Source organism: Staurois parvus, unplaced genomic scaffold (assembly GCF_062004578.1).
Source record: "Staurois parvus isolate SC_StPar_1 unplaced genomic scaffold, SC_StPar_1.0 ptg000089l, whole genome shotgun sequence".
In the NCBI taxonomy this organism is placed as follows: domain Eukaryota; kingdom Metazoa; phylum Chordata; class Amphibia; order Anura; family Ranidae; genus Staurois; species Staurois parvus.
In genome coordinates, this window is record NW_028317885.1 from 3,016,228 (window position 1) to 3,042,691 (window position 26,464).

The 26,464-nt window shown below is 42.1% G+C and overlaps 1 protein-coding gene and 1 long non-coding RNA gene across 11 annotated transcripts in view; one reads left to right on the forward strand and one right to left on the reverse strand.

Moving 5' to 3' along the window:
• Positions 1 to 20,733, forward strand: part of SHC4 (SHC adaptor protein 4) — a 125,079-nt gene extending 104,346 nt beyond the window's left edge. The window contains exons 8-12 of the mRNA XM_089670324.1: positions 1,259 to 1,421; positions 1,608 to 1,668; positions 3,479 to 3,613; positions 11,637 to 11,869; positions 17,238 to 20,733. Of these exons, the coding sequence (XP_089526450.1) occupies positions 1,259 to 1,421; positions 1,608 to 1,668; positions 3,479 to 3,613; positions 11,637 to 11,869; positions 17,238 to 17,387 (742 nt within the window). The 3' untranslated portion in view covers positions 17,388 to 20,733. The remainder of the gene's footprint in view (positions 1 to 1,258; positions 1,422 to 1,607; positions 1,669 to 3,478; positions 3,614 to 11,636; positions 11,870 to 17,237) is intronic.
• On the reverse strand, positions 2,371 to 25,372 carry LOC149468345 (uncharacterized). 10 transcript variants are annotated; one of them, XR_016311746.1, is made up of 6 exons: positions 25,249 to 25,372; positions 23,839 to 23,980; positions 19,708 to 19,835; positions 19,070 to 19,170; positions 17,308 to 17,479; positions 2,371 to 2,445 (listed from the first exon to the last, which is right to left on the reverse strand). It is a non-coding gene; the product is annotated as an uncharacterized LOC149468345 (long non-coding RNA). The 10 variants fall into 10 exon arrangements; XR_016311745.1 differs by having other exon boundaries at positions 19,070 to 19,173; XR_016311750.1 differs by lacking the exon at positions 19,708 to 19,835.
• Between the last annotated feature and the right edge of the window lie 1,092 nt (positions 25,373 to 26,464).

Sequence of the window (26,464 nt, forward strand, 5' to 3'; positions counted from 1 at the left end):
GCATTGCAGAGATCCAGCGATTTGCCCAGTTTCATGCAGAATTTCACATTTGCTCTTTGTTCTAACTTGCTGTTCTTGATGAAATAGCAGACATGTTGATGCACGTGGTTAGAATAGCACCAGTTGCACAGCTCCTGATTTACGCAGGGCAATGTATTTTGGCACACTGACTTATGAAGGTTGCTGCTCCCTGTGACTGTGTGTGCAGCCTTGTGCTGCCATCTGTTGGCATGTTACAAAACTTGTCTCAAAACTTTTTGATACCACCTCGTACATTGCATATAACATGATCTGTGAACGGGAAAGAGTTATATTCTGACACCTATGCAGAGATTGTGTTAAATGCAGTGTGCATTATGCATGGACTATTCTCATAAAACGGGAGGGTAGGATGGAGCAGGTCCCCATTGGGAGATTCTTCTATTGAGTTCAGCCTTGGGACCTGAATCCATCAACTCTCATGGTGCTGGAAGTTTCAATGCCAGGAAGAGAACTGGGCACCATGCACAGGATCAAGCAGCCTACATGACAACATTCATTACAGGTATGTTAACCTATTAAAGCTGTAAAAGCTTTAAGAGTAGTAGCTGCAATTGCATGTAATAGTATAATTTGTTCTCTATTTATGTTAACATTTACCCTACGGACACTATTAATGTGTGTGAAGATCTTTGTGTTTGCTGAGCTGTGCCAAATCTGACTGCCACCATTGGTGGTCTGTTGACCACATTTCAGGCCTTTGATGAGTGAAGGCTGCCAAACATATTGGAGACATATAGTTACATAGTTAGTCTGGCTCAAAAAAGACAAAAGTCCATCCAGTTCAACCTAAAAAAAAAAAGTTATAATCCTATACCCACAGTTGATCCAGAGGAAGGCAAACAAACCCAGCAAAGCATGCAGACATGCAAATTCAGGAGGACACTGTTAGTTTTCTTTCATTGTAACCCATAACTGGAACATGGGTGGCATTTACATCACATAATGATTTATCATGCAAGTCACTTACAGAATTAGCAACCAGTGCGGGACTCAGATACTCTATCATTGTACCTGCAACTGTTTTTCACCTAAAACATGCACAGTTTTAAGAAGGGTGAGGCCCATGTGTTACATTGGTAGAAGATAGGGGAATTCATGAATATGTGCTTTGTAATATTATTGTATAAAATGTATCACAATTCCTATTTTACTTGACTGGCAAAGTTAATAACATTTTACCAATGATCTTCTGGGACTTGTCTTTCTTCCTGTTTAGTGAACTGTTAAGCCCTCATAATGTGGCAGTAGATGAAAAGGAAGGCCATGAATACTATAACGAGTTACCAGGAAAGGAGCCCCCTACTGGCGGGGTACTTGACAAAAAAATGAAAGTTGAAACAGCAGGATTAAGCCTTGACTGTGATAAGCAAAACCCCAAGGTAAACATACATTGATTTTATATGACTGTAATGATTAAAAGAGTAAATATTAAGAGTAAGCAAATATATACATTTTAATATCTATCTATATATTATGTTTTCTGTAGTATTTACCATTAGCCATATGATATACTGTAGACTAATTAATTCTTCTATGTTCTCAAAAATATATTGACTGATTTCTAGGTGGGTCACAAGAAAGGTGCCAACATATATGAAAACTGCTTAGAAAACCAGAAGACTCTAGGTGAGATATATTTAATATCATGCACATCGCAGGGGTGTACCTACAGGGGTTGCAAATGCAACCAGGTCCCATGCCACAGGGGGGCCCTGTACACCTGAATAGGAGGAGCGGCTGGGGTGGCTGTATATAGAGGAACTAATCACTCCATGTTCCTCCTGAATGCTATTTTCTGCTGCCCCCCATATGTTCTCCAGCCCTCCAAGCTCTTTTCCTGGCACTCCGTGTTCTTTCCTGGCTGCCCTTCATCCCGTGTCAGGATACAGAGTGGGGAAGGGGCCAGTAAATGCGTCATTTACAGGCCCCTTTCTTTTCTGAATGTAGAGTCAGTGATTCGTACCGGTCACTGACTGTCCATTCATAAATTAAGACAGTAAACTGTGTTTACTGTGTTTGTTTGTGAATGGAGGGAAAGCTCTGTACAGAGACATTCCTATCCATTCATTAAGTACAACTGAGGCTGCAGAGATGGAGGTTGAGGGCTTATTCTCATTTCTCTGTCCCAAAGATGAAACATCAGAGGTCTGTTTAGACAAATCCAACACAACAAACCCTTTACTCCTGCGCTAGGAAAGGACTCAGTAGACCCAATAGTAATGTTCTGGAATTTTCTGGAATATGCACTGCTTGCTGCCCTCAACAGACCGGGGTGGTCCAAATACACTGGATACAAATGGAGAAACAGAAAAAGGGCGCACCGACCTAGCGTTTCGAGGACACAACCTCTTCCTCAGTCTGTTTAGACCCCTGATAGCTTCCCAAAGCTTCCCAACGGGACTCCTGAAAAAATTGTAATAAATAATTTAAAAAAAAAATAAAAAAAATGGCAAAAATAAATAAAAATATATTACAAATAAAAAAATTAAGTGGTGGAACTACCAGGGTCACAAAGATTACACATTGTAGCCCTCCTTGTATGTTATTAAAGTGGACAAAATCAGAACTGTCTATAGCAGTCTTTCTCAAACTTTTTACCCCACAAGAGCCCTTAAAATTATTTTTAGGATCCAGGGGTTGGTAAAACTGTATTGGGTATCAGTGGGAAAAAATTGCACCTTATATTGGCGGTTAGTAGGAAGAAAACCTCCTTTACAGTGGTGGTTAGAATGCCACCCTTACATACAAATGAAAATATTATCGGTGTCATGCAGCTGTCTCTGCCAAGTGGCATTGGCTCTGGAACAAAAAAGTGGCAACCACCCCGACCCAGAACTAGCCTTTGCAGTAAAATGTACATAGAAGAGCAACGCATGTCACAAACAAAAGATTTCCCAGCATGCTTACCATTCAACTTGCAAAACAACCGAGTTGACGCTGCCTAATAAGTTCTAACTATCAATTTCTGAGTCTCCTCAGTAGTAGCACATATAGCAAATGGGTAGATTGAGGGCCCTTGAACTATGCAAGTACCATCAGATGGGAGGTCAATTAGCCACAGCTCAAGGAACCCCTAGGAACCACATGGTTATACGCAACCCTGGTTATATATAGTTACATAGATTGGCCCTCCTAACCCTCTTGTATTGAACTGTATTGTCTCCCATTATATTGTAAAGCGCTGAGCAAACTGTTGCGCTATATAAATCCTGTATAATAATAATATAGTTACATAGTTAGTCTGGCTGAAAAAAGACAAAATTCCATCCAGTTCAACCATTAAAAAAAAAAGTTATAATCCTATACCCGCAGTTGATCCAGAGGATTGGTTGAGAATGGATGGTCTATAGCCTGCCAATGTTCCAATGAAACAATAACAAAAGATATTCATCAAATAAATTCTGGAAACACACTCTTTTTTCCCTCTTTTTTCCAGGTCTTTCTGATCAGGATGGTGAAGTGACAACAGGCCGAGAAGAACTATTCGATGATCCCTCTTACATAAACACAGTGCCAAAAACACAAAGTCTAGATAACACTCAGGTTTCCAGGAAAGCCCATACAAATTCAGGTTTGCTAATCAGTATTTGTTTTGTTCTTACCATAACATTTACATTAGTAAATCATGTATGATTCAGAGTGCCTATTTTTTATTTTTATGTTATATGAAAATGTTATAAATAGCCGAAAGTGTAGCTATGTGCAAAATGAAAAAAGGTACATTCATGATGGATTCTGCCTATACATTAACACTGCATTTTTTTAGTCCCCTATGTAACATAGCTTTATTATACCTGGTAATCCTGCCAGTAGATTCATTATTTTTCTATTTCCAGTAACAGACCAAGCTGTCCAGCAAAAGTGGCAATTGCAGAGTTGGAAGAAACCATATGACATATAGGGTTCTCAGAACACATAGTTTTGCCATATAGCTGAAACCTTCCTCAATAAAAATGGTTGCTGTAACTCCTCACAAAGTGTTAGTTGGCCTAAAGCTGGGTACACACTAGAAGAAAAATTCAGAACGAGAAACGATCATTCGATTTTCGTATAGCGTGTATTCAACTTTCCACATCCGATTCAGACTTGAACTTGAAATTTCCGAAGGGATTAACTCCAAAATTATTGTTGTATGTGAAGAGAACTGATGATAGTTAAAGAAAAATTGGATACGAAAGCATGCACATACAGTAATCGGAATAAACAATAATAATCAACACTACAAAGTTTCTGTGTAAAACAAAAAGAAAACTTTTGTCATTCGAGAATTTTCGTACAATTACTACCATCTTGGGTTCAAGAAACATCGAGGGAACCCAGATGATTGTTCACTCAATTTTCTTATAGTGTGTACCCAGCTTTATGCTGTAATTGGTTTTCCCTTGACTATGTAAAAATAGTTGTCCTCCTCCACACATCTTAACTCCAGCACCCCCCCCCCCCACCACCATAATTTAGAAAACCTCCACTGAACCAGCCAGACCTTCAGATCTTCAATTCTTTATTACAAATCAGTGTGTATATTATCTCAGCTTTTTTTTTGCTGCGGTCATCTGATTTCCTGTTAGAGGGTGTCTGTGTTTGTTCTCTATGGTCCCACTGTATGTTGGAACACAGCCACCCTCTCTTGCTCATTCTTGAGATGGTCTATGGGATTTGTAGTGTGCATAAAGCAGTGTACATAACTGCAAATAATGTGCACTGCACGTACCAAGAGAACACTGCAAGAAACTATTTATTGAAAAACATTACAGGGTCATTAGGTAGTAGACGTGTATAGATTATGTTTTGGAGAATAAAGATATCACTTAGTGACACTTTACATAATACAGTTGTGTTCAAAATAATAGCAGTCAGACATCACTAACCTGATCAATCACTGTTTTTGGTAGAAATGATATTTCTACATGGCAAATAATTTACTATCAGGTGTAGTAGAGTAATAGAAATCCAACAGACCCCACAGTCATGATATACATGCTGCTGATTCTGTGTCATTGAATCACTAATTGAAAGGGGCATGTTCACAATAATAGCAGTGTGGAGTTCTATTAGTGAGGTCATTCATTCTTTGAAAAACAGGTGGCAATTATTGCCCTTATTTAAGGAAGGAAGGCAGCAAATGTTGTACATGCTGGTTACAGTGCATTTCTCTCTAAAATTCTGAGGAAAATGGGTCGTTCCAGACATTGTTCAGAAGAACAGCGTACCTTGATTAAAAAGTTGATTGGAGAGGGGAAAACATATAAAGAAGTGCAGAAAATGATAGGCTGCTCAGCTAAAATGATCGCAAATGCTTTAAAATAGCAACCAAATCCTGAAAGACGTGGAAGAAAGCGAAAAACTACCATTTGAATGGATAGAAGAATAGCCAAAACGGCAAGGACTCAGCCAAGAATCAGCTCCAGGAAGATGAAAGAAGGTGTAAAGTTCCCTGTGAGTACTGTTACAATTAGAAGACGCCTATGTGAAGCCAAGCTATCTTCAAGAAGTCCCCGCAAAGTCCCACTGTTGAAAAAAAGACGTGCTGAAGAGGTTACAATTTGCCAAAGAGCACATTGACTGGCCTAAAGAGAAATGGCGCAACATTTTGTGGACTGATGAAAGTAAGATTGTTCTTTTTGGGTCTAGTGGGCGGAGACAGTTTGTCAGACGACCCCCAAACACTGAATTCAAGCCACAGTACACTGTGAAGACAGTGAAGCATGGTGGTGCAAGCATCATGATATGGGGATGTTTCTCATACTACGGTGTTGGGCCTATTTATCGCATACCAGGGATCATGGATCAGTTTGAATACATCAGAATACTTGAAGAGGTCATGCTGCCTTATGCTGAAGAGGAAATGCCCTTGAAATGGGTGTTCCAACAAGACACCGACCCCAAACACACCAGTAAACGTGCAACATCTTGGTTCCAGACCAACAAGATTGACGTTATGGAGTGGCCAGCCCAATCCCCGGATCTTAATCCAATAGAAAACTTGTGGGGTGACATCAAAAATGCAGTTTCTGAGGCAAAACCAAGAAATAGAGAAGAAATGTGGAATGTAGTCCAATCATCCTGGGCTGGAATACCTGTTCACAGGTGCCAGAAGTTGGGTGACTCCATGCAACACAGATGTACAGCAGTTCTCAGAAACAGTGCTTATACAACGAAATATTCATTAAGTGATTCAAAGGAAAGAAAAATCTTCAAACATTTTTCAGTTTATATAGTGAATGTTGGAGTTTGTAAAGAAGAATACAAACACTGCTATTTTTTTGAACAGTCTAATATTCACTTTTCTTCATTTTTTTTTAGAGGAACAACACAAATTTGATATATTTTTCTTCATGTTTTGATTTGGAATAGAATGTGTAGTGTTCCCTTTTGCAGGTTAGTGGCTGTTATTGGGTGTTGGGGGGGATGGCAGGTGATCCAGTGTCTGCTGGTGGTGGCAGCAGGGGTAGAGTGGTAGTCCCGATCAGTGTCAGTGATGGAGCTAAAGGAGGAGGCTGGGGCAGGTCTCTGCTCTGACTGCCTCCATCTACCAGGAGATGGAGAGGCTGATGGGCCGCTATGAGGGGAAGGCAGTGAAGGAGTCGATGCTGCTAGTGGTGGCCATGCTGGAGAGCCTGGAGATGGCCTGAATGGAGAGACACGAGCAGCTCAGCACACAGTATGAGCAAGAGAAGGAGCTGAAGAAGCATGCCCAGGAGGTACCGATCTCTAATGCACCTCCCCCACTATTTAACGGTTAAATAGTGTGTGTGGGGGGTCATTATGGATCTGTATGTAGTTGGGGGAGGTGTATTGTAGGTCAGGGGTTAAATCTTGTATTTCAATAGTTTACTTTTTATTACTTTTTAAACAGTTTAACAAAGGAGCAACAAATCATGCCCACGCAGGGGCTATCAATTGCACATAAAAAATTTGAAAAAAAAAAGGCAAAAACATTGGTATAACGCCGACAGTAACTCAAAGTAAAGGCAGCTATCCACTGCCACACCAAAAACAAACAGAAAAAGAAAAGGAAGGAAGGAAGAGTACAAAAGGAAAAAGATAACAAAACCAAGAGCAGGGGTCCGAGAACGCCAATACTGGGCAACATCACATCCCCAGACTAGCCGGGGGGAGCGAGGGAAAGGCATATTGTAACCACGGCTCCCATATTTTCAAGAATTTCCATTGGGAGTTGTTGCAGATACTCGACATCTGTTCATTGAGCATCATAGTGGTCAGACGGTCCAGCACCCCCAGGGGTTAAATCTTAACCCCTGACCTACAATACATCTCCCCCATCTACATACAGATCCATAATACACCTCCCCCACCTCAATCTACAGTACACCTCCCCCAGTACCTACCTACAGTACAACTCCCCCATATCACCCAGTACCAGTAGTATACTTACAGTACACCCCCACCTACCAATCTACAATACACATCCCCCAGTACCGACTACAATATACCTCCTGATCTACAGTACACCCCCAACCTACCAATCTACAGTACACCTCTCTACCTACAATACACATTCTGATCTACAATACACCTCCCACATCTACAAATCAACAGTGCACATCCTCCGCTACAGGCCTACAATACATCACCCAATCTACAGTACACCTCCACCTACCCATCTATAATACGCCTCCCGATGTACAATACACCTCCCCAATGGTGTATTTACTGTATGGCAAATGCTTTGTTTGCCTCCCTGTAAATACACCCTGTTGGAGAGGTGTATTGTACAACGGGAGACATATTATAGGCACCTGCCTTGAGCGGCGCCGCCCCCCGGAGGAAGTGGCAGGAATGAGGACCTGGTGAGGATGCAGCACACTGATGGAGGGTGCAGGGAGGGCCAGCTGCTTCTTGTGCAGGCTAGTTCTTGTAATTGGGTGTTGGCAGCAGTGGCAGGGGGTAGTGGCGGGTGATCGGGTGTTGGCCGGGGGGGGGGGTGTCTGAAAGGGTGCCCATTCTTGTGTTGCCTAGGGCAGCACAAGAACTGAACACAACACTGATACAGAGAGCCAAGTCACAGTAACAAATCTTTCTGCCTCCTCCTGTCATCCAACTTGCCATGAGTAGGCTGTTCATACCCCTTGCTACAGGCTGGGCTAATGCCTTTGGCACCAACCAGCACAATGACTGCTCCAACCAGCTGCCAAAATCATAAAACACAAAAAAAAAAGAAACCTCACAAAAAACTACATGTTGAAGCTTCCCTAATATATAGCAATGAAAGGAACTTAATAAAAAGGTTATGAAACAATAACAACGATTGAAAAATCAACATAAATATTCCTACTAGAAGTATTCACTGATCTATATACAGTTGCAAGAAAAAGTATGTGAACCCCTTGGGATTACGTGGAGTTTTGCATGAATTGGGCATAAAATGTGCTCTGAACGTCATCTAAGTCACAATAATAGAAGAACACAGTCTGCTGAACATAATACTACACAAACATTAGATGGTGCCATGGTTTAATTGCACATAACATGTAAACATTCACAGTGCAGGGAGGAAAAAGTATGTGAGGCCCTAGCTTAATGACTTCTCCCAGAGCTAATTGGAGCCAGGAGTGAGCCAACCTTGACTCCAATCAGTGTGATGATATTGGATGTGTTGCTGACAGCTGTCCTGCCCTTAAAAAACACACACCTGTTTTGGGTTTACTGGTTTCAAGAAGCACTGTCTGATGTGAACCATGCCTCGCAGAAAAGAGCTATCAGAAGACCTACGATCAAGAATTGTTGACTTGCATGAAGCTGGAAAGGGTTACAAAAGTATCTCCAAAAGCCTTGATGTTCATGTGTCCACGGTAAGACAGACTGTCTACAAATGGAGAAAGTTTAGCACTGTTGCTACTCTCCCTAGGCGTGGTCGTCCTGTAAAAATGACTGCAAGAGCACAGCGCAGAATGCTGCATGAGGTAAAGAAGAATCCCAGAGTGTCAGCTAAAGACCTACAGAAATCTCTGGCACATGCTAACATTTTTGTTGACACATCTACAATAAGGAAAACATTAAACAAGAATGGAGTACATGGGAGGACACCACGGAGGAAGCCATTGCTGTCCAAAAAGAATATTGCAGCACGTTTGAAGTTTGCAAAAGAGCACCTGGATGTTTCACAGCACTACTGGCAGAATATACTGTGGACAGATGAAACCAAGATTGAGTTGTTTGGGAAGAACACACAACCCTATGTGTGGAGAAAAAAGGCACAGCACACCAACATCAAAACCTCATCCCCACTGTAAAACATGGCGGAGGGAGCATCATGGTTTGGGGCTGCTTTGCTGCCTCAGGGCCTGGATGGATTGTTATCATTGATGGGAAAATGAATTCCAGAGTTTATCAAGACATTTTGCAGGAAAACGTACGACCATCTGTCTGCCAACTGAAGCTCCGCAGAGGATGGGTGATGCAACAGGACAATGACCCAAAGCATACAAGTAATTCAACAAAACAATGGCTGCAACAGCACAGAATACGCCTTCTGGAGTGGCCCAGTCAGAGTCCTGACCTCAACTCGATTGAAATGCTGTGGCATGACCTTAAGAGAGCGATTCACACCAGACATCCCAAGAATATTGCTACACTGAAACAGTTTTGTGAAGAGGAGTGGTCCAAAATGACTCCAGATCGTTGTGCAGGTCTGATCTGCAACTACAGGAAACGTTTGGTTGAGGTTATTGCTGCCAAAGGAGGGTCAACCAGTTATTAAGTCCAAAGGTTCACATACTTTTTCCTCCCTGCACTGTGAATGTTTAGATGTTATGTGCAATTAAACCATGGCAACCTCTAATGTTTGTGTAGTATTATGTTCAGCAGACTGTGTTCTTCTATTGTTGTGACTTAGATGACGTTCAGAGCACATTTTATGTCCAATTCATGCAAAACTCCACGTAATCCCAAGGGGTTCACATACTTTTTCTTGCAACTGTAGTCTAAATGGATTTTACAAATAAAAATTATAAAAAAAACATACATTTCCATCAAAGACTAGCCTGACCACACAGTGACAACACTGCCGTGTGATTTCATAGTAATACAAAAGTTGTCGCCCCATTATAGGAAGTGTAAAATAATGTATCTATTGACAGGATCAACAGGTAACAAAGCTATGTTATAGGGGGCTGCTGTGTTCAAAGGCCACATTGTGTGTCACATTGTTTTGCCCATGGTTTATATATAATGACAGAATAGTTGAGGTTAATGTGATAAATGTAGTGTTCAGTTCATATAGCTTTTCATTCAGATTGAAAAGTTTGTTAATTCTAAGTTCAGAAATCATGGTGACAGACTAAGGGGTCTATGTACAGGAAATTCACATAGCAATTCACCCAGTGTACACCAGTTCTACGCAAAGGGGGCCAAAAAAAATGAATGTTATTGGACTATTTCTTATGCTGGTTTCATTGATTTAAAATGGAAAATACCAAGTTTGAGCACTAGATGGCACTAAGTTTCACAGAAATGTTCCTATGATAGCACCATCTGCAGGCCAAATGCGATATTTTACATTTTAAATCAATGAAAAACATTCAACCTGCACAGGAAATAGCTTAATAACATTTGCTTGTGGTCCCCATATGCACAGAACAATTGTACATGCACTTTTACAGTGTGAGTGGCTAAGACATTTTTTTTTTTAATAAACAGACCTCTAAGGGTTTAGTCATATTATTATGCTTTAATAAATGTCACCCCCAATGATGAACAGCTGCAGTGTACTTCTAGGATGCTTATAACTATCAGTAGCTCTTGCTCCTTTTTGGGTGACAAGCTTAGCGCAATTTTTAAATGAGATTCTGTTTTACGACAATCACGGCAGTATCACACTGCATTTGGGGTGCCATCTTTGTCCCATTGGAGAGATTTACCTTCACTTTCTGTGTCATAGCCAAACAGGAGGTGAGAGGAAATTCCTACAAAGCGAGGGAAACCCTGGATGTCACCAGAACTAGTGTCCCCATTGGAAGTTTTCCCCTCTATTCCTGTTCTGGGGATTACCCAAAATGTGGGATTTTCTTTCACTTTCAACTTCAGTGATAACAGTAAACAGGACAAAGATAGAGGGTGAGTCTCTATAATGGGGACACAGACAGCAATAAAAACCTGACAGGTGTTCTAATCCTTCTTCACGCCATCCAAAACTAAGGCTGGCCATACATGGGTCGGAATTCGAACGATTTTTCGTCCAAAAATCGGACTTAAGAATAATCGGCTGATTTTCGCTGTTAGTGGGTCAATGGCACTGGACGATTTTCGTGGCTCCTCCCCTGTTCGGTGATCGGGCACGTTAGAAAATTCATGAAAAACAACCGATTTTTCGACTCAATGATGGTCAAATCGTACGATCATTTTTTCTGAAAAGAATATGTGTCTGTTATATGAGGTGAACTTTATAACTCGGTCGGACGATTTTTGAAATCATTGATGGCACCATCGGATTACCGAGCAAACGTTTTCGATTTTCGGATGAAAAGTCATTCAGAATTCGACCCATGTATGGCCTGCATAAAAGAAAAAGTTTTGCCTTTAGTTATACTTTAATACAAATGTTATAGGTGATCGTTTTTGTGTTTAAATCAAAGTGACTCAGGATCTCGGTTACTCTTGTGAAAGTGGAAAGCTACCTGTCAGCGGCTCCATGCAGAGAGAAGAATGGTTTCATGGCAGAATGAATCGGAAGGTAGCAGAGAGCCTTCTGCTTCATGATGGAGATTTTCTGGTCCGAGAGAGTACTACTTCCATTGGTCAATATGTATTAAGTGGATTACATGAAGGACACCCGAAACATCTACTACTGGTGGACCCAGAGGGAAAGGTATACACCTCCAGTTTTTTTCGGAAGCAGATACAAATACAGGTGTATACTGAAATGCGTCAGTCAAGACAAACTGAAAGATACTACCTTAAAGAGGTTTTTTTAGTCCCCACCTCCCCCCCAAAAATTAAAAGTCAGCAGCTACAAATACTTTAACCCCTTCACGCCTAAGGGTAAAACAAATCTTAATGCCTAAGCACAATTTTGCAATGTTGACATGTGTTAGTAAAACTGTACATATCATCACAACTACTTTGTACATCCAGGCGGATTATACCGCGTTTTTTTTCAGGGCAAATTGGGATTTCATTTGGTGGTAAATGGTAATGGATATCTCCTGATTTTTTTTATTATTAAAGGAAAACTGGCCCAAAATAGTAAAAAAAAATTTTTTTTTTAAATTTAGCTGTGTGGTTCTTGTTACTACCATAATCTACCATCAAAGAACTACCCAAAATAAATTTTCCAGCTCTTGGCAATCGCAGCGATACCATAAATGTGTATGTTATTTATTGTTTGTACCTGCAGTACAGCCCACAAACAATAGTGCACATTTTGTTTTTTTTTTACCTAAAACACACTGACACCAATTTTTTTTTTTAAAAAATCCTGAACTTTGACCCTGACTTTTTGACCTTGACCTTTGACCCTGACTCAAACACTTAGCCTGGCACTGAACTAGATCAAACATTTACAAACATTTTTTTCTCTCTATGCCAGGAGTTAGAGAGATACAATGTATCTCTCTCCTCCATTTCCAGAGAGAAAAAAAAAAACACGAGGGGGCTGGGCTGTACAGTGACTGATCACTGTGATAGCCAATCAGAGGCAATCACAGCGATCATGTAATCTGGAATTGAGAGTCCCGGGTCTCTCAGTGACACTCCGGTCTTTGTGCTGGGAGCGCACGGTGCGGAGTGCTCCCAGCACAAAGACAGGTACGCAAATATGTGGCCCCAGGGAAAAAGGCCCAGTTCTGTGAGGCCGCATATTTGTGTTACGTCACCGTCAAGGGGTTAATAAAAGGACACTTACCTACCCAGATGTCCAACCCTGTCCTCACCTGGGCCAGTTCTTTGCCAGTCATTGGGTTCCCAGTGCTGCCATGTTAACTGTGGGAAGTCAGCTGTGACATCTTGCAGCTTCACAGCTGGCTCCCCACTGCGCATGCGTAAGCTGTGCTTTGCCCTGTGGCGTACCCAAAGAGGCTGTGGGGGGAGGCAAACTTCCTCTTGGATCGTCTGGGTGATCCAGGCAGGAGTGGAAATGGGTACCAGGAAAACCAGGTACCAGCTGCCCCCCTAAAAAACAGTGTTCAAAAGCTGAAGATGGGGGGGGGGGGGGAGGCAAAAAAGCAGAACTTCCCTTTAGGAGTGATGCTCCACTTTAAATGTAGGTGCAGTCACGGTGAACATATTCTACCATTAACCCAGAAAGGTGAACTGCATTTAAAAATAAACTATAGAGATCCTGTTACCAATTTACAAAAATGTCGGGTAAAAGTCCAGAAAAATCTAACATCTTAAATACTTTGTGTTTTCCTTTCCCTCAATTATTTTTGAATTCACTTGCAATGTGTCTTTGAACTTGCTGGAACATGTGACCACTCCAGGAAGAGTCAGTTCTCTAGCATATCCCCCTCCCTCCTTGCATGTCACAGCCTGTTCCTCTTCTGGGAGTGTCTAATTACTCTCTGTGCTGGCCTAGCTCCTCTACTGCTACTGTCACCTCCCTACATAAACTTTTATGTAGCTGCTGGGGCTAGGGTTGCTACCTCATCCCTTTAAACCCGAACACATATTAATTACACAGGTTCTGAGGCTGAGTTAATGCACATAGGGCACTTAGTGAGTTTAATTACTCCTCAATCAGCCCCAGAACTTGTGTAATTAATATGTTTTTTGGTTTTAAAGGGAAGGGGTGGCAACCCTAGCTGGGGTAGAGGTGATGGGGAATACTGAAGGGTGTCACTTGCAGGGGGGGCCACTTGCAGGATCGCTGTGCAGTTCATATACGGTTCACATGCAGTTCTGTGCAGTTTGATTTCAGCCCACTCATTTTGAATGGTCAGAAATCGCACTACACCACACCAAAAGTAGGACATGCACTCATTTTTGAAATGCACTGCGACTTGGTCTCATGGTACTTTTGTGATGCGGGCAAACACACTGCATTTGTGGCCTGTGTTTGGGGTGTCATTACGTTTGTATTGACACCCGCTGCAGATCACAAAAGGAACGTGATTGGAATGCGGTGCGGAAAGTGTATGGGAACGTGGGTTTCCCACAACGTGTTCCAGTGTGGAAGAGACCTTAAAGTGTTACTAAACCCACAATAGTAAAAATCAGTCTGTATATACAGTAAAGCATGCTTGTTATACTCACTGTGGTACCTAAGGGGTTAATCTACTGCATTGTGTAAAAAGGTTGTTTGATCCTGTCTTCTCTGATCCTCCCCTTCTTCCACAGTCCCCAATTCATCTTCTGATAGTACAGAGCCCTAGGGGGAATTCTTCACATGCTCAGTTTAGTGTGTATTGCTAGAGAGTTTTTTTTTTCTTTGGGGGGGTGCATGTATTCAGCACTGTCCAGACAGGGGGTCAGGGGCCATGCAGCCTCATAAGACAGTCAGGGCAGAATGAAAACTCTTCCTACAAGCTTTAACCAGTGCTCTGCTGGACACTGATAGAAGTCACAAGACTGCTCTAACTGCGGATGAGAAAAGGTATTTAGCAGCTTATATTTACTAAAATAATTGCATTTCCAGGTTCTGTGTACTGTGAGAGACCAGATATAGTGGATGCAGGGTCCGGGGTTTAGTAACACTTTAAACTTTTATTTAAAACGATAGTAAAGTCGCTTAACAAAACCCAAAAAAAACAAAACGATTTCCCCTTGCAAGGTAATATCACAATGTGCTAGTATGCATTGCACATGAGCACATTACAAAATATGTACCTTAAAAAGAAGCCCTGCAGTGACGTTCTGTCCCCACTGACTGGGCTTCCATCTTCTCTCGGTCTTCCTTCTAGGTTCACAGGCTCTAGCCATCTGAAATAATTGCATTTCCATGTTCTGCGTACTGTGAGAGACCCAATATAGTGAATGCAGGGTCCGGGGTTTAATCTGATTGGAGGCTGTGAAGCACTTCTTAGTACTGACAATTCTTGTCTACATCAGGATTTCGGGAAGGCAGCCAGTAGAATGTTCCAGCATTACCAGCAGGGGCATCCCAGGATCAACAGATGACAAAAGGGACTAGTGAGGATTAGTTCAAGGCAGTGAAAATCTTAACTACCCTCCAGGTAGACTGTACTCTCAGTATGAATCTAAGTGCTCCTTCAGCGTTTCCTACAACGGCGCCACCTCCTCTTCCCTCCCCCTCTCTGTTGGGGTCCCCCAGGGCTCTGTCCTTGGACCCCTTCTCTTCTCCATCTACACCTCCTCCCTTGGCAAACTCATACACTCCCACGGCTTCAACTACCACCTCTATGCTGATGATACTCAAATCTACCTATCCACCCCTCACCTCACCCCCACATTCTCCGCCCGCATCACTCACCTCCTAAACGACATCTCTGACTGGATGTCGCTCCATTTCCTCAAACTCAACCTCTCCAAAACCGAGCTTCTCGTCTTTCCCCCTTCCCGTGCCCCCCCCCCCCATCCTTTCCATCACTACCAACAACACCACCATCAATCCCGCCCAGCAAGCCAAGGTCCTTGGCGTCATTCTGGACTCAAACCTTTCCTTCCAACCTCATGTCAAATCACTCACAAATACATGCAGGCTCCACCTTCGCAACATCGCCAAAATACGCTCCTTCCTTACCCCAGACACCACTAAACTACTCGTTCACTCCCTGATTATCTCACGCCTTGACTACTGCAACTCCCTCCTCATCGGCCTACCCCAGTGCAGGCTCTCCCCGCTTCAGACCATCCTGAACTCAGCTGCCAGACTCATCCACCTCACCAGCCGCTCCACCTCTGCCACCCCCCTCTGCCCAACGCATTAAATTCAAACTGCTCACTCTGACCTATAAAGCCATTCACAACACTGCCCCTAACTACCTCACCGACCTGATTCCCAAGTACCACCCTACCCGTACCCTTCGCTCTTCACAGGACCTCCTTCTATCTTGCTCCCTGGTCTCCTCCTCCCACGCACGACTGCAAGACTTCTCCAGGTCCTCCCCCATCCTCTGGAACTCACTACCCCAATCCATCAGACTGTCACCTTCCCTCCTCACCTTCAGGCGCTCCCTGAAAACCCACCTCTTCAGGGAAGCCTACCCCACCCTCACCTAACAGCCGCTGCCCTTCCCTCCTCCTACCACTCCATCCCCCACAGCCATTTCCTCCTGTACCTCTACCCCCTCCCTCCTAGATTGTAAGCTCGAAAGAGTAGGGCCCTCTTACCCCTTGTGTGCTGTTTGATGTTACTGTACTGTTTCATGTATTGTTCCCCCTCTATTGTACAGCGCTGAGCAAACCCTTTGGCGCTATATAAACTCGATAAATAAATAAATAAATAAAGTGCTTAATTGACAACCATACTGTTAGTAAAGTTACCCTGTATGCAAACCTCAACCCTCCTGTACAGCCCTTGAAAGGAAAATATACCAGTCTGGTCATCTTCCTGCTGTACTCCGTACCTCACAGTGTGCATTAAAAAAATGCAGCTAGTCAGACAAAGTGCACCTCATTTCTTAGCTGGAGGACGTCAAGAGTCACCTAGCACTTTCCTTCCCATCCCTATGGTTCCTTGCCCATGGTGTTATCCAGGGTAATTTACGTGGTCAGACTGAAACCTGTCTATGGAAGCATTTTGAGATTTGTATCACTCCTCCCAAGAGCCATGACGGCTCTTGAGAGAAGTACTAAGACAGGAAGCTATGTACAGCACCCAGCCAACCACTCGCACCAACTATGATGTGCCTGCATTCCATACAGAAGCACAGGGACCCAGTGATTTTATCGCTGGGCCTACAAAAAGGTGTTTAATGAAAACAGAAAAGTTTCATACAAACTGTCATTAGAATGTTGATTAAAGGGGGAGGGGAACCAGGGAAGACAAAATGCTAGCAGATATATATGTAACAGTTCGTTGTATGAATGTGACAAATCTGCTCAACTACAACAACACTTGTCATATTCTATTCTATAGGATTATCTCAAGTGTCATCTAGTGGCCAAAATTCAGTACTTAGTTTTGAATACATTAATCTGGAAAAAAAGGAATTTCGCCCACTAGATTGCGAAATAGTTTTATAACATAGATCATGGCAAGTTTCTTTGTAGCTGAGTGAACTGTTTGTACATTGACCCCATACACTGAAGAACTAATATGTTTTTTTTTTTCCAAGGTGAGGACTAAAGATCATGTTTTTGAAAATGTGAGTCACCTAATTAAGCACCACGTTGAAAATGAATTACCTATTATATCATCTGGAAGTGAGCTTTGTCTGCGGCAGCCAGTGAAAAGGCAGGAAAGATTGAAATCCCAATTAGAATGAAAAGGATTTTCTACCGCGTGCGTAAGATATGTCCAAGAAAGTGAACTTCTGGGACTATGTGTCATTTTCTGTGTATACATGGCTTGCTGGACCTGTATAAATCACAGACATACATAATAAATATGTGATTAAGGCTACAAAGGTTTTTCCTTTTATATGTAAATGTAATTTCCATTCTGAAAGTCTCTCAAAGAACTTTTTCCATACAAGCTGTCAGCATTCAATAGAAAAATATACATGCAAATACTTGAAAGCACAACCCTTACTAATTGAATCATTAGAGTCGGCCAGAGTGAATGCTATGTGCCTTGGAATGACATTTCTTAGCAGGGTCTGTGTTTTATGTCTGTGTAAGAACTGTCACTTCCCTTGTCAATATTCCATACCAGCCCATTAATGGGCCATACAAAAAGCCAATGTTATGTAATGGGAAAATATTTGAAGCAGGTGTACTTCATTTACGCTGTACATACATTTTTACCAGCTGTAAAGTTCATCCAAAAATGTACTGCAAATATATATTTATTTTGATAACAGTAGTATTTTTCTTTGATAATGAATAGAGACATATATGTGCCATTGTAATATATTACAGAGATGTTTTATTTTGAAGAATCGAATATCATTTGTGCTCATTAATCATGTGCCATATAAGTATCAACTACACTTCTGGAAGATTCTGTGTCATAAGGCTGGTCTTATCTATATTGTTTTTCTTTGAATTATTCCTTCTAACCTAAGCAATATAGTTGCATATTTAGGTTGAGCGTACATGTGATGATACGATCGGTCAATATAATAATTGTTTTTAAATAAAGAATCGCACCTTTCAGAAATTGTTGGCTCTGATGCTGCTGACCCATGTTACAATCATTTATATTTATGTGTACAGCCAGATTTAGAGGTTACAAACTATAGATTTCTCTTCAACTCCTATACTCCAGTGACTAGGTATCACCTGGACAGGAAGAGGAAATGTTTCCATATCCAGATTAATTAAAAAAATAAAAAAATAAATATATATATATATATATATTTAAAAAACATATATTTTTTTTTTATTATTTTTTTTTTTTTTTAAGTGGACATGCCACATGGCCTTGAAATAGATTGTTTTATATAATGATGACAAATAAGCAGAACTATTACAAGAAAACTGCATGATTTTCAAGGACCTAAATTTACCTGTCTAAAGACAAACATTTGATAGTTATGAGTGGCAGAGCTGTTTAGATATCTAAATATAAACTAATAGTAATGTTGTCTTTGTTTTTGGAGTTGGGGAGCTCCTAATATGCAAGTTAGCTGATTTCTATTAAACTACAACCTATAGGCAACCACTAGTTTAAGGTAGAGCTGTAGGCTAACAGCTAATATAAAAATGTGAAATGTATCTCAGCCAGCCTTGTGATCCAACCATCCCTGCCAGACAGCACAGCAAGGTCTGTGACCTCACTTTTCACCACGGCAGTAAAATTGAATCTGTAACAAGAGAAATAAGAGAGCTGCTGCTACTAATTTGTTTTCAAAAAGTTATAGGCTCTGGAACTGTCATCGTTCCCTATGCAGAATACAATTTTAAAGTGGTTCTAAAGCCTGAAGGTTTTTGTTACCTTCATTTTCTGCATTAATAAAGAAAAAAAATCAGTGTACTGTTCCCCCCAGTCTCCCCTTATACTTACCTGAGGCCGATCTTGATCCAGCAATGTTAACGAAACCATATAGGCTGCCACTGCAGACCTCTTTCCGAACATACGAGTTTCCTGGCTGACTTGCTGTCTTTCTGCTGAGAACAAATAAAGTCTCCTGTGTGACAGTCTAAACAAGAACCAAATCCAGTTATTTGATGTGCAAGCAGCATAAAGTAAATGAAAAACATTCTTTACCGTCTGAACCAGCCCTCATTTGTGTCTCACATGCTCCCCCTCCTAGGCACTGCAGCTCACAGTGGGAGGGTTCAGTAAGAGACAGTGTTGTCAATCCAGAAAGTGGTGGGCGGGACTAGGTGTGGCCAGGTGCTGATTGATAAGCCTGTGGATCAGCAGTGTTAATGTGATAGCTACAGTCCCTGAAAGATCTTCTCATCTTGCTGTAGTGCAAACAGGGCCATCCTTCCAGAGAGTGGCAACTATACTCTGAATTCAATAGCAGTGCAGCATCTTTGCCAATTGGCACACCTTCACAGGAAGATGCATTAGATGGACCTCACTGGCAGGATCAATGGGTATTTGTGGAACTTTAAGATGCACTTATTATTTTTATTACAATGTCCTGTCCCCCAGGGGAAAAATACATGGAGTACTTTGTTCCATTTCTTTACCTGCCAGCTATCAATGCAGCCATCTCCTTGCTGGCTGTGTTTTCCGATGACTGTGGGGATGGGCGGCATCCTGTCTGACCATGTAACTAGCCTGGGGCTTCGGGCTCAGATGGCTAGAGCCTGTGAACCTGGAAGGAAGACCGAGACAAGATGGAAGCCCAGTCAGTGGGGACAGAACGTCACAGCAGGGCTTCTTTTTAAGGTACATATTTTGTAATGTGCTCATGTGCAATGCATACTAGCACATTATGATATTACCTTGCAAAGGGAAATCGGTTTGTTTGTTTTTTTAAGCGACTTTACTATCGTTTTAAATAAAAGTTTAACGTGTTACTAAACCCCGGACCCTGCAACCACTATATCTGGTCTCCCACAGTACACAGAACCTGGAAATGCAATTATTTTAGTAAATATAAACTGCTAAATACCTTTTCGCATCAGAAGTTAGAGCAGTCTGTGGCTTCTATCAGTGTCCAGTCCAGCACTAGCTAAAGCTTGTAGGAGAAGTTTTCTGTTGTAGAAGGATGGAAATCCCGACCTCTGATTGTGCTGATCACATGCACTCCCCCCCCCCCCCCAAAAAAAAAAAACCTTTCTAGCAGTACACACATCTGGAGATAAATGGTGGTCGCTTGAAAAAGGGGAGGAACAGAGAAGTCAGGGTCAAACACATTGCAGAGGATTAACCCCTTAGGTTCCACAGTGAACATACCGAGCATGCTTTACTGCATATACAGACTGATTTTACTGTTGTGGGTTTAGTAACACTTTAACATTTCTATTATAAACCCATCTGAAAAATGTGCAATGTTCTGAAAAGCCTTTGAATTGGTGTACAGCAATTATGAACAATATGCATGTATGTAACCATGTATTTTCTTGCAGACACTATAAGGGCATTTTTAGGAGTACTTTGTGTAGAATAGTATGTTTCCTATAAGATTTAAAAAAAAGAATAAAAAATATGTGTGTATCCACCTTTCATTTAAATGCCATTATTTTCTAATAAACACAACATTTTATAAATGCTTTCATCAATGTTTTTCTTCATTGCTACCTTTGACTGTTCTGAAAACTGAGAAGAATACATGTGCATGGAAATAAAGGAATACATCAGTTATGAAAATGTATGGAATCTAAATGTAAAGTGAACCTGTACTTGCTCATGCGGGGCATCGGAACTAGTTCACCTTACTGACTTGCCTTTCCTTTACTCCTCTGCTCCTCCACTCAGCTGCAAGGAGTGAAGAAAGTTGGCCCACTGTGTGCTCCAGTTGGATCTCCAGTCAGACCTCACACAAGGCCAGCAATGTAAAGAACTGGACCAATAATTATGAAACACCAGCACTGTCACATGGAGTACTTCACATGTTTCTTCGTACCTGTAAGAGGTATTTTCTTTGCTCTTGACATTCAACCCATCCCTTGTAGAAGCATAGCAGCATGGGCCCACAGTCCTGTGCACTAAAAGTACAGTGATGCGGGGAATAGCACTGGTGACATCGAGTGTAACTCCATTTTTGTTGAGAAAAAACAATCCCTTCTGGGTGATCAATATATACAGTGGGGCAAAAAAGTATTTAGTCAGCCACCAATTGTGCAAGTTCTCCCACTTAAAAAGATGAGAGAGGCCTGTAATTGGCATCATAGGTATACCTCCACAATGAGAGACAAAATGAGAAACAAAATCCAGACAATCACATTGGCTGATTTGGAAAGAATTTATTTGCAAATTATGGTGGAAAATAAGTATTTGGCCACCTACAAACAAGCAAGATTTCTGGCTCTGACAGACCTGTACCTTCTTCTTTAAGAGGCTCCTCTGTCCTGCACTCATTACCTGTATCAATGGCACCTGTTTGAACTTCTTATCAATATAAAAGACACCTGTCCACAACCTCAAACAGTCACACTCCAAACTCCACTATGGTGAAGACCAAAGAGCTGTTGAAGGACACCAGAAACAAAATCGTGCGCCCAACCTACTTTCCTGTTCTTCGAGTCCTTGGAAGGAATTGTGCTCCATCGTTGGTGTCATTGGGAGAGTTTAGGGTTAACTTTTTCATGTTCTATAGTTTGAATGCCATGCCATAGATATAATAATTATCTTTGTAAAAGAGCATATTCCACGCTCTACTTTTTTTCCAATTTTTGCAGGAAAAAACAAAACAAAAAAAACACAAAAAAATTTTTTGCCAAGCCTTCCCATCTCTAGATGTGGAACAATTCACTGCAATATTTATATTCTTCACCTTACTAGCTTACTAATGGCATCATGATCAGAAGCTGTAAATTGCAAAACACTAAAACAGATTCCCTCCTCCACTTAATGACTGGAGGGACCTGTCATTGCAAAAATGATAACTACATTCACCATAAAGAACTGGCAACTGGATGCTGGGACATGTAGTCCCAAAGAGGGTCATCTTGTGATGTGCTCAGTTTGCACTTCCTGGTCAGAGAGTTGGGGAAGCACTGCTAAACATCTGCAGCCAGCAACGGTGATAACCTCAGTGCAATAAGTGTTTCCTCATATTTGTAAATTAAATGATTTACCGAGGAGTGTTTTATTTGTGGATTTTGATATATTAAAAAGCAAATAAAATGGAGACTTTATTACCACTTTAAAAACCAGACAAGACACAGAGACTGGCCAACAGATTGGAATTTCTATGGTCCCACGACCTGATGCAAGCATATCAGCAAATGGAGACCATGCAGGTTTAGCTGTACCTATACAATGTGCTGAACCAACTTCCCAATTCTCTTCTACTAGGAGAGAGTGACCCAAGTCTGTCTATGCACACCCATCAAAATGTTACATTTATAAAAAACCACTGACAACCAAAAAGTGAACATTTCTTGTGCTGGATGGCATAATGTATGTCTACAAGTGGCATGAAATGGGCAGACTTTAGCCTTCCAGAGACCACAGTGAACTGGTTTCTGAAATTAGCTGGCTGTATCATACAGTACATACACTTTATGGCTAAACTCTGCCAAATGATTGAGTCCAGGTGCACAAAGGCAGGTCCATGATGACACCGTTTATGGAGTTTGGTTTGAAATAACTCACGTGGCCACCACAGAATCCTGAATTCAACCCTACTGGCAGGATCACCGCTGGGTTGAACGGAAAAAACAAACAAACTTGTAGTGTGTATCAGGCAGAACTTTCAGTTGCTGGCTTCAAAACAAAAAAGTATACATCGTCTATAGTAAGCAGTCACAGTCTGAGAAGAAAAGCCTGTCCCCTGACAGCATCTTGCAGAGAAGGACCCTTGCTCTTTCTGTGGAAGCAGCGGTTGTTCTGCACAGGACAGACCTATAGCTTTGGGATCAGCGACACTCATGCACCTTGCAGATTGGAGAGTTCTGTCTCTGACTCAGCAGTGGGTGTATCAGGTCTCTGAAAGGCAACCGTTGCCTCCACACAGCGAGAAAGGGTCCTTCTCAGCAGCATTGCAGATAGTGGACAAAATGTTCTTTGTTTTGTTTTTGTTGCAATACTTTTGTTTTGATGCATCTTAAATGTATTTAGCGGATTTAAACTGAAAAATGTGTTGACTTTTACATTTTCAAAAGCAGAACAGATATTGCAATCCCCTGTAATTGTCGCAGAACAGCAACTTAAAGTGATTCTAAACCCATTTCATTTTCTTTAAAATAATAAACATGTCATACATACCTGCTCTGCGCTCCCCTCAGGTCCCCCGCTGGTGGTCCTGGCCCCTCCCCCTTTGCCAAGTGTCCTCATAGCAAGCCACTGGCTATGGGAGCACTCGTGCAGGTTCACTGCCGAGCCAGCTCTGAGTGTCCATTGACTCACAAAGCACAGCCTGGCCCGGCTTCCTCCTCGCTGGCTGCAATTGGCAGAAGCTAATGGCTCCCGCTGCTGTCTCTGAGCCAAAGAGGAGGGAGAGAACAGAGAGATGGAATAATGATTTTTGCCAAAATGTCATCTATCCTTCTAGTGTATGATCTGAAATTACTAAGAATAGAAAGGAGCTCTGGATAGGCAGTGGATTGCTGCTGACACTGTATGTGTGTTTTGGTTATAGAACTAAACTGCCCGAGTGATGCCTGCTGTAGTACTCCAGTGATAAAACATGAAAAGGAACCATGGCTTACCTTGCTCCTATGATCACCAGGTAATCCAGTAACCTGAGAAATGGCTTTTTCTTCTGCCCCATGGTCCCAACTTCCTACTGAATCATCTCACACACTGCTCAGCTCACTGGACCATCACTGATCAAGGAGAAACCAGCAGGAACTTTAAACCAAGAGAAAAATACACAAAAAGAAACAACAAAATCTTTAAATACATTTTACACATACCAGCCTTTATATAATATTAACCTCAAACATATGGCTGAAATATTTATACAGGTCATATCTGACAAAGGATTTGTATTTCTATCCCTCCAGTCCTGAGATCTACACAGCTCTGCCACAGAGCACATTCCTGTTTGGCAGGGCAGGAACCCCATTTTTCTCTGCTACAGTTAAATAACACTTACAGGTCTTGCCTTTCCCCTAGCCTATGACTGAACAGTAAAGAGAGAAGCAAAAAGCCGAATCTTTCTGTCACTTCCCCTTCTCCTCCTATCAGCACATGATCACAATCAACTGGTCCCTTGCACTGCTTCTCCCCCCCTTAGTCTGAGCTCTGCTGAAAAGGACTTCAAGAAGTTGATAATAAATCACATTTCAGCTACTGTTTGCATTTGAAAAAAATAATTTATAGATATATGAAAGTGGAGCTCCACCAAAAAGGGGAAGCTTTGCTGGTTTCCCTCCTTCCCCCTCCACTGCCACATTTCTCACTTTTTTTTGGGGGGGGGGAAGGGAGCGGTCCCTGGTTCTGGCATTCCCTCCCTAAAAATTTGACAGCTATCGAGGAGAAGATCCCTCACTAGCTGACAAAGCTGGGGGTCTGCAGGGAGCGGGGGCCAGTGCTTTCATAACATGATAACATGTTACACTCTGAATATGGGGGTAACATGTTACAAAAGGTGAATTAACCACTTGCCCTCCAGAGGATTTACCCCCCTTCCTGAGCAGGCCATTGTTTTGCATTACGGCTGGTCAATTTAAACCAAAATGTAATCGGCTCCATGTCTTTGCTATAAAAAATCCCAATATGTGTAAATTAATTGGCTGACGTGAAATTTATAGTGTTTACAAATGGCGGTATATAAATACTGTTTTTTTTTTTTTAACTAGTAATGACGGCGATCAGCAACTTATAGCGGGACTGTGGTGGCCATTCTGACACTGGGGGGGAACTGACCTGTTGTCACTGACATCCCTAAGGACACCAATATAGTGATCAGTGCTAATAAAAACCACTGACACTGCACTAATGGCAGCTGGGAGGAAGGGGTTAACATGTGGGGCGATCAAAGGGTTAACCTGTGTGCTGTGTTACTATGGGGCTGTGTGTTAGTGCTTCACTGTAAGCACACTGCTTTGCATGGCCGTGCTATACATGCCTCCTCCATCCACCTCCCCGGCTCTCCTGCCCTCTGTCCTCCTCACCTGCTCAGCTCAGCTCCCCCCCGGAGGCCATCATCCCCGCCCCGGCCGTTCCTTTCCTGTTCCCCTCTCAGCAGCTCCTCTCCTCCGCCTCCCATAGACTTTACATAGCTAAAGATGGCCGCCGTTTTCTCTGTATGGAGCCGACTGGGAAGGGAGACATCTATGGCGAGGAGCGGTATTACACCTGAGACTGCCATCTTGTGGCAGAACTCTATAATAACCAATAAATGGCCCCAATTCTGTGTAATTCTCTGTAAAATCTATAAAATGATAGAACATGGATTTGGTTGTAGTGTTACATGAGTGCCATATTGCCAGGCAGAGTGACAAGGCCGGAAAAGTGACAGTTGGTGACAGTTGGTGACAGTTGGTGCTGAGTCAGCCTGAGGCCTGTGCTGGTAGCTGTGGCGATTGCATCCTCAGACTGTGCCTCCTGCGACTGACTGCGACTCTTCTCATCTTTATTACAATACATTGCGATTTGCTTACTAGTGTTCTTCATATTAGATATATTTAAGCTGTTTTCAGGTACTCCGGCATCAATTACTACCAGGATGCCGCGATCTTCACGCCGTCCATCTCGTGGAAGGCCATCACGTCAGGAGGGCGGAGAGTCTCCCATAGCCCATCGGACGAGGTCCAGAGTGCAACAACGGCAGAGACGGGAGGACCCCGCCATCAGACGGAGCCGATCTCCAAGAGACCGCAACAGGGCTGCTGAGCACCACCCAGAGCCACAGGGAGCACAGGCCATGGAGCCACAGGGAGCACCGGCCATGGAGCCACGCGGCGAGGAGCAGGTAATTTGTACCATTTGTTTGGCAGATTGTGAAGATGGAGACGAAAATACTACCCTACCCTGCGCTCACCAATTCCACGATCGCTGCATCCAACAATGGGTTCAACAGAGTGCTACCTGTCCCATCTGCCGGGAGGACATTCCTAACCCACCAGAGGACCAGGATTTCAACAATCTGAGAGAGCAACTAGATGACATGGGAATCGACTACGTCATTGATTATGAGAATGGCATTGTACACTATTATTTATAATATTATCAGCTTAGATGTATTTATTGTATTATATATTTTAAGAGTTTTTCTGTCTTGTAGAAGTTATAGTATTTAATGCTTTGAAAAAAAAAACAAAAAAAAACAAAAAAAACAAAAAAAAACAAAAAACAAAAAAAAATATATAGTTATTGAATATTATTATT